This window comes from Puma concolor, chromosome C2 (assembly GCF_028749965.1).
Source record: "Puma concolor isolate L17-30 chromosome C2, mPumCon1.1.hap2, whole genome shotgun sequence".
Taxonomy (NCBI): Eukaryota; Metazoa; Chordata; class Mammalia; order Carnivora; family Felidae; genus Puma; species Puma concolor.
In genome coordinates this window covers 81,450,520-81,466,260 of record NC_141675.1, presented here as the reverse complement: position 1 = coordinate 81,466,260, position 15,741 = coordinate 81,450,520, and the positions used below count along the sequence as shown (strand labels likewise).

The following is a 15,741-nucleotide window of genomic DNA, read 5'->3' as shown; positions in this document are numbered from 1 at the left end:
TGAGTTCGATGAAGAGAGCCTAAACCTGTGGTTCTGAGGTGGGAGCAATTTTGCCTCCCAGGGCACATTCAGCAATGTCTAGAGACGGGAGGGAGGTGCTGCTGGGTACCTGGAGTGGGCAGAGGCCAGGGATGCTGCTAAACATTCTACAGGGCACAAGCCTACCACCACCACCAAAGAATCATCTGCTCCAAAATGTCAGGAGTGCCACAGTTGAGAAATCCTGCTCTAAACTAAGGCAGCAGTAATGTGCACTGAAAAGGAGTGGAAACAGGAGATAGAACAGAGGGGAGTAGGTGATTTATCAGATCCAAGGAACCATGGCTGGGCTTTTAGGGCAAATGGTGAGGAGGGGCAGTCTTTACTGACAGAGAGAACTTGTGTGGAGGACCAGCATAGGTGTGTGGGGCAGAAAACGCTGACTCCAGCCTGAACACTGGATTGAGAACTGAGTGGGAGACATCTATGGAACCACAAAGTAGAAAGGGTATGGATCAGTTGAATACACAAGACTTCTTGGCCAAAGAGAAATCTTGGAAAGTAATTGCTTAGGGCATGAGGCAGTCAGCAGAAGGCACCAGTCGAGGGACAGAGATGAGGTTTAGTCTTTAACTGGATCTAGCACCAATCTATGCACAGATGGATGCCTGGAAGTGTTTGGGAAGCACCTGCCACTGGGGCTGATTCTGATTCTTGTAATAGAAATGTGTAAATTATCTTTTTTTGTAGGAGCGAATACAGGCCGATGAAGTGATCGCAATTCTGGATCAAGAACAACAAGGGAAGCATGAACTGAATATCAACCCCAAAGATGAGCTATAAAAATGAGGAAAGAAAAAGTTCTATCAGATATTTATTTAAATTGTTAATCTTATGAGAACCTTTTTATTTTTGTACAGAGCTATGGTATAAATTAACAGGTTAATCCGAGTCACCAGAGCCCCCTTTTGTTCTCGAGGATGCTTGCTTTGCCTCACTCCGTCTGTCTATCTTGGTTTTTCATCCGGTCATCAACCCTCCCCCACCCCAACCCCCACACATGTGCATACACACACCTCGTTTGTTGCACATGCGAAAGCTGAAGCAGAAAGAATAAGCGCATTCTTGGCGAAACTACACCTCTCATGCGTGCTCCAGTTCTAAAGTTAGCGTGTGATTTGGACGCGAAGCCTTTCTGGCCCTGTGCCCTTGAGCAACACCCTCTCCCGGTCCTGGCGGCCATGAGCTGGAGTCTGAGGAGCCCCCAGTGGGGTCTGCACCGCCTCATGCGTCACTGATTGGCTCTGAAAAGCACGGCAGAAGACGGAGAGCCCCAGCCTTCGCAGGGCCTTGGTGGAGTTAATTGGCTCTGGTATTTTCACCTGAGAACAAAGTGACACTGGAAGCTTCGATTCATCCTCCACAGTGCTCCAGAAAGGACTGCCCTCAGACTTGCGTCTTTTAAAAGGTGGTTCAGTGGGTTGAAGTAGAAGGACTCTTCACCCCGGTGACTTAGGAAGAAAATCTTCAATCCTGCCTGAATCAGGGCACCGCCCACACATTGCCTGAGTGTGGGGTCCTTTGGCCAGAAGGGGCATTTCGTAAGAAAGATGGATTTCTGACTGATTCCAATATTCACCTGCATGTATTTCGGTGTCCCCTCATCTTTGCTGCTATCCAGTTCACAGATTTGTGCTTGTGTCTGATTGTTTAATACAGGGAGCCTTATTCTAACATCTGGCATTTATTTGTCTTCTCCCAAATGTTTGGTTTGTCTTCAGGGAATGGCTTTGTGGCTTTGCGGACAGCCCAGGGACACCATTGGGCCATGACTAGTTGTGCTGGCAGGTGCTTTGGGGCCACAAGGAAAGTGGAAGCACTATTTTTGAAGGAACAGAAATGGTTAGCAGCGGTGTTAGTCCGGAGAACCACTGGTCCGCGGCCAGAATTCTTGGGAAGCTCTTCAGAGACACTGTTTGGGGTGGAGCCCTGGGTGGTTCCGGCCTGGGGGAGCCTGTGCCGCTAACCAGTGGGAGATTCTCTGCCTCTGTGATGGGCACTGGTAGAGGAGTAGTTCTTAAGTGAGCCAGCAGATCAAAACGTTTTCTGAAAATCACATTTATTCTTTTGCCGTTTATGATCGTGGTTGACAATAAGCATATTCATCCTTTGAGACTGAAAAACTGAGTCATAGTGAGTTATGTGCTGTCTGTTTCCCACCCAAGCTCCAGTTGGGAGAGCCCAAGGAGCATTAGATTATAATCCCAGCTGGATCAACTATGCCTGTGTGACCTGGAGCTACTGTCTTTCCCTTTCTGGGCCTCACTTGCCTTTTCTGAAAGCGACATAATTGGTTATAATCGTTTCCAAACGCCCTCCACCCTCTCACTCAAACTACAAAGCAGATAAAAGACAAAAACAAGAAGATCTTAGAAATGTGTGCAAATACAATCAGATTCACTTCGACAAACACTCGGAGAATCGGGAATGGGTTCCTTATGTACACATCTGATTTCAAGAACTTTAAACCCAACTTTAGGGCTAAAACGTCCTGAGCTTTGAAAAGGTAGATTTCTGTTTGCTTGCTGTCTCGCTGAGAAGCATGTGCTGGCACTCTGATTTGCTGATAGGAGAATCTGGGCAAGATCTAATTTCTGTTTTCTGGCAACAAGGCATCAACAAAGAAAACAGTCTTTGGCTCCTCGTAGCTCCCACTTCCTGGGTGCTGCGGGAGCCCCAGGAGGGGCAGGGACTTGGGCGCTGATGCTGAGACGCGGCCCGGCAGAAAGTGGGTGATGGCCTCCATAGATGTCGTGTGGATCCACGTCGCCAGCCATGTGCTGACTGCACGGAGGAGTGATTCCTGTTTTTCAGGTTGCCCATGTCGTTTTACACCTGGGACATCATGTATCCACTAAAGCGTTTACTGTTTAATCTGCTCCGCATCAAACCATACACGATTTTCTTCAGATAGTTAGGGAGTGTCATCAGATGACTTGAGACAAACCTGAGCCTGAGCCGGGGCTGCTGAGTCGAGTGATGTGAGGATGCCCGGCCAGGGCGTGCGGACTCTTGAACGCTGGCGCTGGATGGCGTCCACTACAGGGAGGGGTGCCTTTTTCGATTTAGCCCGAGATGGTACTTACTCCTCAGTCTATGGACCTGGACGGCTGTGTCGATCCAGAAGCGGTGCCTTTTTCTGATTCACTCAGAAATGCTGTATGTGCTGGAGACAGCCCCGGCTGGAAGGCCCGCCCACTTATTATGACCTCATGTCCGGGCCTCTGCGGCTATACCTCTTGGGGAACTACCACTGGTCTGATGACCATCCCTCCTTTGGGTGAAAAGCCTGCAGTTTCACAAAGCTTTTATTTTCACCGTATTATTGCATTGGATGCTTCTAAGCAGAGCTTGCTCACACACTAGCACCCCAGGACGTGTTCTGGGTACAGATCATTATGCCACTTCCCAGATGAGGAAATGGATGGCAGTAGAGGGAAACTGGAGGCTGTGATCACTTAGCTTGGAATGTCTGTGTCTCAGGTAGAAGCACAGCCTTTTGAACCGGAGGGGAGAGGGGCGCCTGGGTGGCTCAGTTGGGCAAGTGTCCTACTTCGGCTCAGGTCGCGATCTCGCTGTTCGTGAGCTCGAGCCCTGTGTCAGGCTCTGTGCTGACAGCTCGGAGCCTGGAGCCTGCTTCTGATTCTGTGTCTCCCTCTCTCTCTGCCCACCCCCACTCATACTCTGTCTCTCTCTCACACAAATATAAACATTGGGGCGCCTGGGTGGCTCAGTCGGTTGAGCGTCTGGCTTCAGCTCAGGTCATGATCTCGCAGTTCGTGGGTTCGAGCCCCGCGTTGGGCTCTGGGCTGATGGCTTGGAGCCTGGAGCCTGCTTCAGATTCTGTGTCTCCCTCTCTCTCTGCTCCTCCCCTGCCTCTCTCTCTCTCCTTCAAAAATAAGTCAAAAAATTTTTTTAAATAAATAAATAAACATTAAAAAAATTGAACAGTAGGGGAGAAAAATTAACGGGGTCGTTTGCTCCCTTGGCCATTCTTCCAGGTGTATTAAATATAAAATAATACATTAGCGTGAAGAGAAAAGTAAGATGTTTAGAAAATCTGAACTTTTGCTCCTCTCCTATTTTCCTGCTGAGCGATGTATGTTCCCCTTCTCTCCTCAGAGATACATCGAATGCAGGTTGCATAATTCGATTAGATCAGCCCCACTTTTGAAAAAAACACTATGTACCAGGCATTGCCTTCATGAAGCTCACAGAGAGGGTTCTTTCAGTCAGGGGTCATTTTCCTCTTCCTCCAAGGCACAAAGAACCTGGAAGTTCAATTTCTTCTTGAGAAAACACTGACACGAGACAGAGCGATATTCTTGGATGTGCACGGCGCTTTCTTCAGAGCCCTGAATAAAAATTATTTGACAAGAAATTTTAGTGTTAACGCAGTCTTCATCATTACTGCGTACATAGCACTTTTTGGCGCTTATTCAGCTGAGGAAAAGCCACAGAATGAGTCACTACCGTTTAATAATATATACCTGTGAATTTTAATTGAAGTACAAATGCTGAATGATTTCACATAAGACCGCCACAGGGAAGAACTGACGTCAAGGAAGGAGATGATGGGGGCCACCTCACCAGTCCCTTCTGCCAAATAATTAAACATTCTGGGGTGACTGATGGTGGTGTGGCTGAGAAGTGGGAGAAAGTTGAACTGTTCCCACATCCAGAACTCTTCAGGGAAACAGGAGCCATTTGGCAAACACTCCAGACCACAGGTTAGATTGGGCCCATGGTAACGATCCCTCTCTTCCTCTTGCCAAGAAGCCTGCAATGTGAAGTGACCTCCCCACCTAGTCCCACAGCCCACCCGCAAATCCCCTACTCCCAGATAATTTCATGTTTCCAGCATGAGACATAGGGCTGTTTGTTTGGTTGATCAACCTGGTTGATTTCCCCAGACCCACTGAGACAGGTAACGTCAAGCACTCTTTGAGCTCACTGCTGGGTTGGAGCTGCAGACTGATGCTGTCAGAGCTTCCCCTTACAGCCTATCCACGGAAAATCACCACGTTCTCTGTGCCCCCTACCGACCTTTGAAGCCAAACAACGTCAAGTCTGGAACAATCTGATCATGGATCTTGGCTTGCTTCGCAATGGATGGCATCAGCCATGTGAAAAGTTGGCATGGGAGTCACCTCTGCCCTCAAAAATCTTGTTAAGGGCCCACAAGAAAAATAACCAAACAAGATGTCCCTGCCCTCTCTTTTCCTGTCACATATTTGCCAGGAGGAACGTCTGAATGCTCCTTTCATTCACTGTACACATACCTTTTCTAGCCACTTGATAGGATACACCTGAGAGGAAGGGGAACCGAAGGTAACAAGAGCAGACTTTAACAGCCTTTCCACTCTATCTGTCCTTCTCCTCAGGCGTCTGTTCTGGAAGGGCCACCCACCTGCTTTCTTCATTCCAGTCTCCAACAATGAACTGGGTGTCATTCATCTATCTGGGGACTCTTGCCCTTGACCCCTTTGGTTAGATTTAGGTGCCTCCTTTCTCGATGGTAGTGTGATGGCCTAGGCTTTGGAAACCCTATTCAGCTTCTAGTTAAACCTTCCCTTCTTCTCCCAAGTTGGTGCTTCGACCTCGGAATTACTACCTCATGGTGGGCGGGGGTAGAAAAGAGGACTAAGGAAGACACATTACCTGCTATGTCTCATCTTTTTCCACTTGTAAATCACATATGCCATTGTTTCAAAGGGTTGTAATCATGGCTGGCATTTATAAAGCTTTTTTATGGACTCGAAGCACTTGGCAATCATACATAACTACACAATTATCTTGAGAGACACATCAGTGCAATCTTCATTTTGTAAACAGGGAAAATGAACAGTTGCGGGGGAGGGTTGGAGTAGAGCTCTGGTCGCCCCTGAATTCATGAATCAGACAGTTTTGAGTGGCTGCTCCATGGTGGGTTTAAGGAGTTATTAAAAAAAAAAAAATTACTAAGATCCCATCCCTTCCTTTAAGGATTTCAAAGCAAAGTGGAAAAAAAAAAAAAAAAGATGTAAACAAATGAAACAATGCAAAATGAAGGAAGTGCTGTGATAAAGAGTTACAATAGAGGGCACCTGGGTGGCTCAGTTGGTTGAGCCTCCAACTTTGGCTCAGGTCATGATCTCACAGTTCGTGGGTTTGAGCCCTGCGTCGGGCTCTCTGCTGATAGCTCGGAGCCTGTTTCAGATTCTGTGTCTCCCTCTCTTTCGCTGCCCCTCCCCAGCTTGTGCTCTGTCTCTCTCTGTCTCTCAAAAATAAATAAACATTAAAAACAGAAAATAAGATAAAAAGTTTCAATAGAAACAGGGACAAAAAAGGCCATGTGAGTTGAGAGAAGGGAGTGGTTGCAGAGACCTTTTTTCACCATAAAGGCACCAGTTCAGAGGACACTGACTCTGCCACCAATAAGCAGAAATGAACCACGTGACCTCTCATCACAGCACAGTATCCTCCACTGAAAAAGCACAGGGTGTCGCCTGGATGATTTCTTGGGTTCTGAAATGTTAAACTGTCAGAAAAAGAGTTCACGTAAAAGCTGGTGTTCTGGAGGGGGCGCGGAATGGGATCTTTATTGCAGTTTGCCCTGGGAAAGCACTTTAATGAATGCTGTGAAAATCCGAATAAATACCACTTTATAAGGAAGTTGTTTCTTATTACCCTGTGAGGAGGTATATTTAAGTGGGTGGGGTGAAGCCGCCTAGGACCATGCCTCTTCCTGAAAAGCAGAGGAGCAGTGAGTGTCAGGGGGAACTGAAGTAAACCCCCTCCTTGAGTGAGCTCTTCCAGTGGCCTTTCCTTCTGCCCATGAGTCCACGAATCTGGACTCCCATGCATCTGATCTCACATGCCCTGGAGCCAATCCACTCACTCAAATTCTTAACCTTTCATCTTAGAAATGGGAATAATGAGCATATCCCAGCCCACCTGAGGACAGTCAGGTGTGTTGTCTGAAAAGCCTCAAGCATTTGGCAAAATTAGTCAAGGTGTTAGCAAAACCAGAAAGCTGTGCAATGCTTTAGTAAGGACATCTCTTCCAATGACAAGCAGGGCACAGGGTTTCAGAGGCTTTGGGAATCCTTGGAAGAAAATCATTTCCAACAGGAGTTAATGGGACCTATTTGCCTCATTTCAAACCCAAGGGCTGCGATAGGACCTCCTTCAATAAGTGTCCAATCATACTTACTGTGTTTGTTCTCTATACCTGTTTTTGGTTTATTCACCTTTGCAAATGCCTTTGAAGGTCTTAGGTAATTATACTGCTTAGATTTAAAATAAATTATAGAGCCCCGAGGCTTAGAAGCTAACTTCAAGGCTTCTGGTCAGAGGAATATGCTGGGGTCTCCTGATACTCCAGTGTTTAGCCACATTTACTGAACAGACACCAGTATTTCTACTGGATTTGAAGTTGAGAGTTTCAGGACATGATATTCTCACACGATCATATGAATTAGAATTATACTTCTTTAAAGTCCATATTGGTAAGTAAATAAAACTATTTTGCCCCCCCCCCCATCTAAGATAAAGATGTGACAATATGTTTTAGCAAATTGGGTTCTGAGTGGTCTTCGTTTGAAATGTATTCTGCTTTTAGGTACTTTGTACAAGTGAAAAACAGGCATGAAGGCATTGTTGGACCTCCCTTGACTGGATTCCTGGAGGAATGTTCCATTTTCCTTCATCGTTTATAGCATTGTGGTCACTGTTTTGCAACATCCCAGTAGACAAGGTCGTTATTCACATACAGGGAAAAGGAAGCCCGGAATAGATGAATACTTTGCCTTAAGTCAAAGTCACAAAGACGTCAGCTTCCCGAGTGAAAACTAAGTGGTTGGATTCTCTAAGGACACGCTGCAGTTCTGGCCATTCTTTTGAAGAGGTGGGAGGGAGGCGGAATTGTAACGAGCCTATCTGACCCCAGGACTCACCGCTCCTCACACCCCAGTGGGAATCTGGAAGGAGGCTACTGTCCTCAGCCAGATGGTTGCCACGACTACTCTGAGTGTGCCAGGTGTGATGAAAGCTCTGCTCAGACATGCTCTGGGTTCCTCGCAGGGAGCTCTTTGAGCCTCCTCTGAACTTCCAGGCCGCAGGGCTGAGCACAGGGTACAGATTTCTCTTCCAGACATTTGGCATCTGTGTAATGATTTTTGTCTCTACGGGTAATACAAGTACATCAGATGCTGCTCCCTGTACCATGAACTTTGCTTTGAAGCGCCAGCGAGACACTTCAAAGGCTCGGCACCATGCGGAGATTCTGTTCCTGGGGACTCTGCTCTGTCGAGGTGTGCCCATCAACCTGGGACACATTGCCTACCGAGGCACTTACAACTAAAGACCGGTTGTCAAATATGTCACAGGTGACAAATTGGCATACTGAAAGCTTCAAACCGCACTGCCTTCAGAATAAGCATAGAATGTACATCATGCTTCGAACCCTGCGCGGGGAGAAAAGTGTCATTTAAATGCAGTGTGATTTACAAACTACAGAAAACGAGACTGAGATTGGAGTGGCCTGCAAAACTCAGCACAGAGTTCTTTGGGTCATTGTTTTTCTCAAGTCCACATTGAACTGTCCAGAGCTATTTAGACTGGGAAGATCAAGCAAGCCTGTGGTGGAAACTCAAGGGAGAATCACAGACACAATAAAGTTCTGTATTTATAATTCAGCAAATAAAGGCCGCTGCAAATAGCCGGCTCCAGGTTGGAAGGGGTTTGGAGAGCATCTGGTCCTACACCCCTTCTTTCAGAGTTGGGGAAACTGAGGCCTAGAGAAGAAATTGATTTATCCGACTTTACTCCAAAAGCTGCTGGTAGAAACTGGACTTAAACCCAGGTCGCCTGACTCCTGGTCCATCCAGAGCACTCTCAACAGAGTCAGGGGAGAATAGCTCGAAGAACGCAGGCTTTGTGCCACCCAGACTTGGAATATTTGCAGCCTTTTACCAGCTCTCTGATTATGGACACATTTCTTGTCCCCTCATATTCGATGCCTTCATCCATAAAAGAAGTAGTAATAACGATCTGTTGAGTGATCAGATTTAATTGGGACAATAGAAGGAAAATGTCAAACACACAGCAGGCAAACGTTAAAAGGTAACCGTTGTTTTTACTACAGGAGAACAGTTTTGTAAAAAGAAGAAAAATGAATATGATTATGATTTCTCTAGCAGTGCTTTTTCAGTTCTCATGATTTTTTTTTAATGCATGCTCCCATGAAGCATCTCGAAATCTTCTAAGTTAATTTTCATTCAGTTAGATTTAAAAATTATCTCTGGCCATGAACAGCACGCTTCTTGCTGGGGGCAGGGGCACAGGGGAGGAGAAACTGGTTATACAATATTGAGAGGCTGTTTTAATTCCAAACTAGTTGTCAGCCCCCAGTCTAGAAGGAGATCCTGGCTTCCCTGCCCACCTCATCTGGTCCTTTGATGCCCTAGCCTCCTGCACTGGGATATTTCAGCAACGTTTCTTAGTTGTCCCTGTTTCAGCTCGTTGGAAGGCACAATTTTTTTTCTAGTCCTTTTACTAAGCATTCTCTCACTTTCATTTCCATGGTGTAGAAAACACAGAATCAAAGCTTAGCAGCAGATGGCACTATCAGCATACTTTGCATTAAGGGGTAAAAAAAAAAAAAAAAAAAAAAAAAGAAAGAAAAGAAAAAAAAGTATGATGCCTTCATTCATTCATTCATTCATTTTGACAAGTCTCAATTTAACATCGAATATGTGTTCAATATTGAGAGGGATGCTAAACAAACATAAGAGGTGGCCCTTAAAGTTCAGGGGGAAGACGATGTGATATGAGAGGATACGCAGGGGACCTGTGTGAACACAGAGGATGTAGGTTCTGGTGGTTTTTGAAGAGAACAAGATGGCGGCAGGCTTGAATAGCAAAGGTAGAATTTTTTGAGGGAATTGGTCTAGAGCCGTTCCTTCAAGGATGAGTAGAATATAGAATGGCAAAAATGAAAGGGGGTACATGAAACAAACTGTCAAAGCAGAGTTACCTGCTGTCCTGACCATCAACAGCACTATATCCCTGGCAGCTACTGTCCCAAGTCTGACCCCTATGGCTTACAGAAATCCTCATGGCTCGGGGCGCCTGGGTGGCTCAGTTAGTTGTTTAACCAACTCTTGATTTCAGTCCAGGTCATGATCCCAGGGTTGTGGGATCGAATGCTGTGTCACACTCTGTGCTGAGCATGGAGCCTGCCTGAGATCCTCTCTCTCTCTCCCTCTGCCCCTCTCCTCCCTCCCCCTTCAAATAAAAATATTAAAAAGATATAAGAAAAAAAGAAAAAACGAAATCCTCATGGCTCACATGGGTGGCCGCTCTCACAACCATGATGCCATTTGACTCTGACTGCAATCCTATGACTTTAGCTTTACCCACATTGTTATCCTAATTTGATTAATAAGAAAATTGAGTCCCTCAGAGGGAAAGTGACTTGCTTAAAGTCACACAGCAGCCTCTGGCAGTGCTGGGATCCAAAACTGGATTGCATCCCAGCTCATGAAGCAGAAAACCAAGGCTCTTGTGACACAGGCCATCACAGCAGAGAGAGCTTGGGACGCAGAGCAGATCAGTTTCAGCTGTCAGTCTGGGTTCGGGTTACTGAGGGCTTGACCAAGAGCTAGACTAGACTGTGTGGTGTGGGGCTGATCCTGTAAACCTCAGGAAGGATTCTGAGGTTTGGGGAAGCTAGACACGGATGTTACACGCTGCAGCTGCATACGAGGCAATGGAAGAATCAGGGAGACGAGCGAAGAAATTGTTACAGAAATCAAGGCTGGGGCTGGGGAGTAAATGGGAGTGCTCTGTTCCAGTGGGGAGATTTTGTTATTGTCATTAATTCCTCTCTTGTAGAAGTAAAACAAAGCAGACTGACTTTAAAATGGTGGTTTTGAATTCCCTATAGACAGCACGTCCCCTTACTTCCTGCACCCAGAGAGGTCTAATCCCACTCCCCTCTACCACACACACACACACACACACACACACACACACACACACCTGAGCCCACTACTGCCAAGGCATACCATGAGGACAGCCCCAATCAGGTTGGGGACCATGGGACAAGAGGGAAAATGACTAAGGAGAACATATTGAATAAAAAAGAAATAAGGACTTGGTGGCTAACAGAGTCACCAAGGAAAGAAGATTAAAATCATTAGTCTGAGCTCTCGAGCCTAGGAGAAGAATGTCACTGATGCAAGTAGAGAGATGAGGGGGAAAAGTAAACTGGTTCCATAGAGAGCATGACCTTGTTGGACATGAGGACTCCTAGTAGCTGCCGGACACTCAGCTGAGTACAAACTTATTTCCTACTCTGTTTATTGATTTCTTGCTTTTCACTTTTTTTAAAAATTTTTCTAATGTTTATTTATTTTTGAGACAGGGACAGAGCACAGGCAGGGGAGGGGCAGAGAGAGGGAAAGACACAGAATCTGAAGCAGGCTCCAGGCTCTGAGCTGTCAGCACAGAGCCCAACAAGGGGCTCGAACTCGTGAACCGTGAGATCGTGATTTGAGCTGAAGTCGGATGCTTAACGAACTGAGCCACACAGGCGCCCCATTGCTTTTCACTTTTGAGTAAAAACTTAGAAATGATTTTTTTTAAAAAGTCTTTTACAAGTAGGGAAATGAGGGATAGAACTGCCAAGTTATTAGTGTTGCCACTCCTTGTGCAAAACCCTTCTGCTGACATCAAAACAAAGCCTATGGCCTTTTTATTCTTAGGGCTTACAGAACTGTGCACATCGGGGCCCCTGTCTACACCCTCTCTTCCTGGTTATCTCGTCCCAAACACAGTCCCCCCCTTTGCTTCTCAGATGTTTGCTGTCTTTTCTCTCTACATGGAACACTCTCAAGCTCCCAACTCCCCCAGCTTCACCAGGAAACTCTCACTGTGGGCCAGTGTCACCCGTTCCTGGGGGAGAAGCTGAGGCTAAAACCAGGATGGCCCCAGACAAACCTGGACAGTCTGCTCTAATGTTGGATGCTTCTTCCTCCAGGAAGCCTCCTCTGACCTGCCATAGCCCTGGGCTAAGTTCAGTCTCCCTGCTGAGGAGTCCGGCTCTGACCTTTGTTGTCTTCTCACTTTCCTAATTACTAAGTGGCCATCTTCCCTGCTTTCCACAGCGGCTGTCTTAGTGCCACCTCGTCTCTGGTCCAAGCAACCTTTGTCTCTCCGCTGAAGGAATACAGCAGCTTCCTAACTCCCACTACTTCCCTACTTCCACCATTGTCCCCCTGTCAGAGTATTCACCATGAAAAAACCAGTCATCCTTTCAAAACGTAAGCCAGATTGTGTCTCTCCTCTGCTCCAAATCTTTCACTTGTTTTCCATCTCACTGGCTGAGCCTTTACAATGGCCCACAAGACTGAGCCAGTTACCTCTCTGCCCTCACCTCCTTTACACTCCCTGCTTACTTAGCTTCAGTGGCACTGGCCCCCTTACTGTCCTAGACCGTGCCTGGGATGCTCCTGCCTCAGGGCCTTTGCATACATTGTTGATGCTTGTACCTTTCTCCCTTCAGGTGTTCACAGGGCTCATCCCTCATGTCCAGCAATCAGGATCAAAGCTCACGTTCTTAGGGAGGTGTTCCATGACCTTGCTTTATGCTTGAATTCCTACAGCTGAAATCCCCTCTCTGGTTTGTTTTCACAGCACTTACAACCTATTTACATTTCACCTCATTTAATTTATCTGCCTATCTCCCTCCTCTCCAAATGTAGTTTCTAGGGCGGGAACTGTATTCGTTACGGTATTTCCAGGCTTTAAAATAGTACGTGGCACAGAGCAGAACTTGAGAAATATTTATTGAAAACGTGCATATGTGATTCAGTGAAGGAGTCAATGAACACAGTGGAGAGGGCAGCTGACGGAGCCTCAGAGTTTTAGTGTAGCCACTCTGGGTTTGGGTGCTTTTTCCCTCTAGCTCTTATTTTCTCCAACTGTGGAATGAAGGATTTGGACTCGGTGCTCTTTAAGGACACCACAAATAGTGGTATTCTCCCAACCTACCAGTCAGTGCTAGGGAAGCAGCAGACTCCAATGTTGTTATCGACCTGGGCTTGAAAGCAAGGAAACATTAACAGGCAAACAGAAGCGTTGTGCACGTTACAAGTGATAAAAATATATATACGAGAGACAGGAGGATTCCATACATGAGGAAATTGTCAAGAAGACGAATGATGGAGCTGAGCTGACACAGACAATTTATTATGGGGCTAGCATTGTACCTCACCCCAGGGACAAATTGCCCTAGCAGCCTGGAAAATGACACCATGGGCGGGCCAATCCCCATCAGATTACAAAGCCCGGCACTGATACAATTTGTGATTAGAGCACTGCTTGCAAATCTTTCCTCACACCCACCAAATGGCCCCCAGAGTGGGTGGATTCTCAAATTAGTCATATGAGAACAGAGGGTTTAACAGAAGAGGGATTCTAGGAGGTTCTAGGCTGTTCCATTTTCAAATGCATCAGCCCTTCAGAAATGGGAAGTAATTCAAGATGCACATATTTTCTCTCTATTGCTACACTGCCTCGGGTGGGACAAACAAGTCGGCCGCCATCTTAGGGCACTTGGAAAGACGGTGGAAAGGGCTGGAGCAGTTCATGTAAAGGAGACACTTAGAGTGCTACAGCCGCCACACCCTGCGTGTGGGGGACCAGACCGGTTATTCAGCTTCTCCTGTACAGCTACCTTGTGGATACAAACCTGAGCCCAGGAAGGTCAGCCAGTTATTCTGCAGTAACCGAACCCACCATGTTGCGGTGCTTATCAGCAGGATCGCCCTCTGCAGTTGTGGTTGAATACGATTTTGCTGTTGTCATCTTGTTTGGTAACACCGAGATAGCAAGTGTTGCAAGTGTAATTATTACTTCTGAAATGCGCTCTTGGCAGTTCCTGGTGGTGTACCTCTATGTGGTGGTGTGTGTGTGTGTGTGTGTGTGTGTGTGTGTGTATCTACCATTCTCCTCAGTCTTCTCAGAGCAGTCTGGGAACTTGGATTCCACCTCAAGGAAGTAACCGTGGATTGGATTTATATCCAACTGATAGTTAATGCCAGAGATTGTGTTGAATGTTTCCTTGTGCTCTTAAACCTTTTAAGCTAGTACCTTTGGTTCCATTTTACAGACAAGGAAATTGAGGCTCAAAGAGGTTAAAACCATAGTGAGAGCAGTTTGCTAAGCCCGGAGTTAAGGATTTTAGGATTTGTTCCCTAGACATGGAAACTTTTTTTTTTTTTTTTTTGAGACAGAGATAGAGAAAAATAGAGAACACCAGCAGGGGAGAAGGGCAGAGGGATAGAGAGAGAGAATCCTAAGCAGGCTTCATACTGAGCATGGAGCCTGACACGGGGCTCAGTCCCCCGACAACTGGGATCACAACCTGAGCCGAAATCAAGAGTTGGATGCTTAACTGGCTGATCCACCCAGGCCTGCCTTGATACAATTTAAAATTGTATGAAGTAAAATAAAAATAAAATCTTAAGAGGAACATGACTGTATAAAACAGGAAAAATCAGGCTTCTTGGGTTGAAGCAGGAGTCTGGACTTTGGAGCCCTGTCCACCTGCCCCCCTCATCCTCCTCTGTGGTCTCCCTAGAGCTGTGTGGGGCACATTCCAAATAGCCTGCTGGGTGAACTCCAAGTTGCCCCCAGCTTGAAAGTGCTATGAATCTATGATTCTGAGAAGTTCCTACTCAGATCAGATGCAGATCCTTCCTCTGGACGACTACTGCAACTAGCCAGACCACAGATACAGGATGCTGAATTTCTTCAGGAGTTTACATAAGTTTACAAAAGCATAGAATGTCATAGAGGGAAAAGCATAGAAATCAGCAAGTCTAAAAACCCCACATACCTAATAATAGGATAATAATTTTTTGTTTTATTTAAAGCCCAGGAAGAAGCCCAGAAAGAAGAAATGATTTGCCCAGGGAAGTCAGTCAGTCACTTGTCCAGTTGTGTTGTCTTTTAGAGAGGTGACATTTACAATATATAGCAACTAGTGTCCCTTAAGCAATCAGAACAAATAACATGCTGGGACAGGGTCTGAGGGAGGCCCACCATGGCAACTTTTAACCCATCAGTTGTTAGACTGTGACGCTGCCACAGGGGTTCTAGAGGAAGGATTGAGGGCACCAGGGCAGCGAAGTTTGAGATGGTCTAGGGGCTGGGCTGGGGGAAGTGGCTTCTTACAAATGACCCAGAATTATTTAGCGACTAGTCTATCCATCATGGTACAACATAGCAGAACAACAGTCCTTGCCTTCATGCATTAATTCAGCAGAATACCCAAAGCTGCACGATTTCCTTGCAGCTGCTATTAAGGTAACTGTGACTTTGTCCCAGTGCTGATGCTGCTTCCTTTCCAGGAGAGGAAAGAAGAGGCAGAGAGGAACAGAACTTCTGCCAGCCAAGTGTCACATCAAAGCATTCCACCCAGATCCACACAGGTGCAGATACCTGAGGGCCATCTCCAAGCAGATAGTGCCATCTCTGGTAATTGGGTTGACATCATCTTGCAGCCTTAGAGGATTTGAATCCCTCCCATGACTCCTTCCACCTCCCACCTGGTGGTGAAAAACTCTGGCTGGGAGCTCATGATATGCAAAGGCAGATGCAGGGAAACTACAATGTCATACTCCTCAAGGGAGAGACTTCTCTTAGGTTCTG

At 46.4% G+C, this 15,741-nt stretch overlaps 1 protein-coding gene across 1 annotated transcript in view; it reads left to right on the top strand.

The window, feature by feature from the left end:
* Positions 1–1,713, top strand: part of P3H2 (prolyl 3-hydroxylase 2) — a 149,324-nt gene extending 147,611 nt beyond the window's left edge. Inside the window, exon 15 of the mRNA XM_086674992.1 lies at positions 730–1,713. Within this exon, the coding sequence (XP_086531118.1) occupies positions 730–822 (93 nt within the window). The 3' untranslated portion in view covers positions 823–1,713. The remainder of the gene's footprint in view (positions 1–729) is intronic.
* Positions 1,714–15,741: the final 14,028 nt, after the last annotated feature.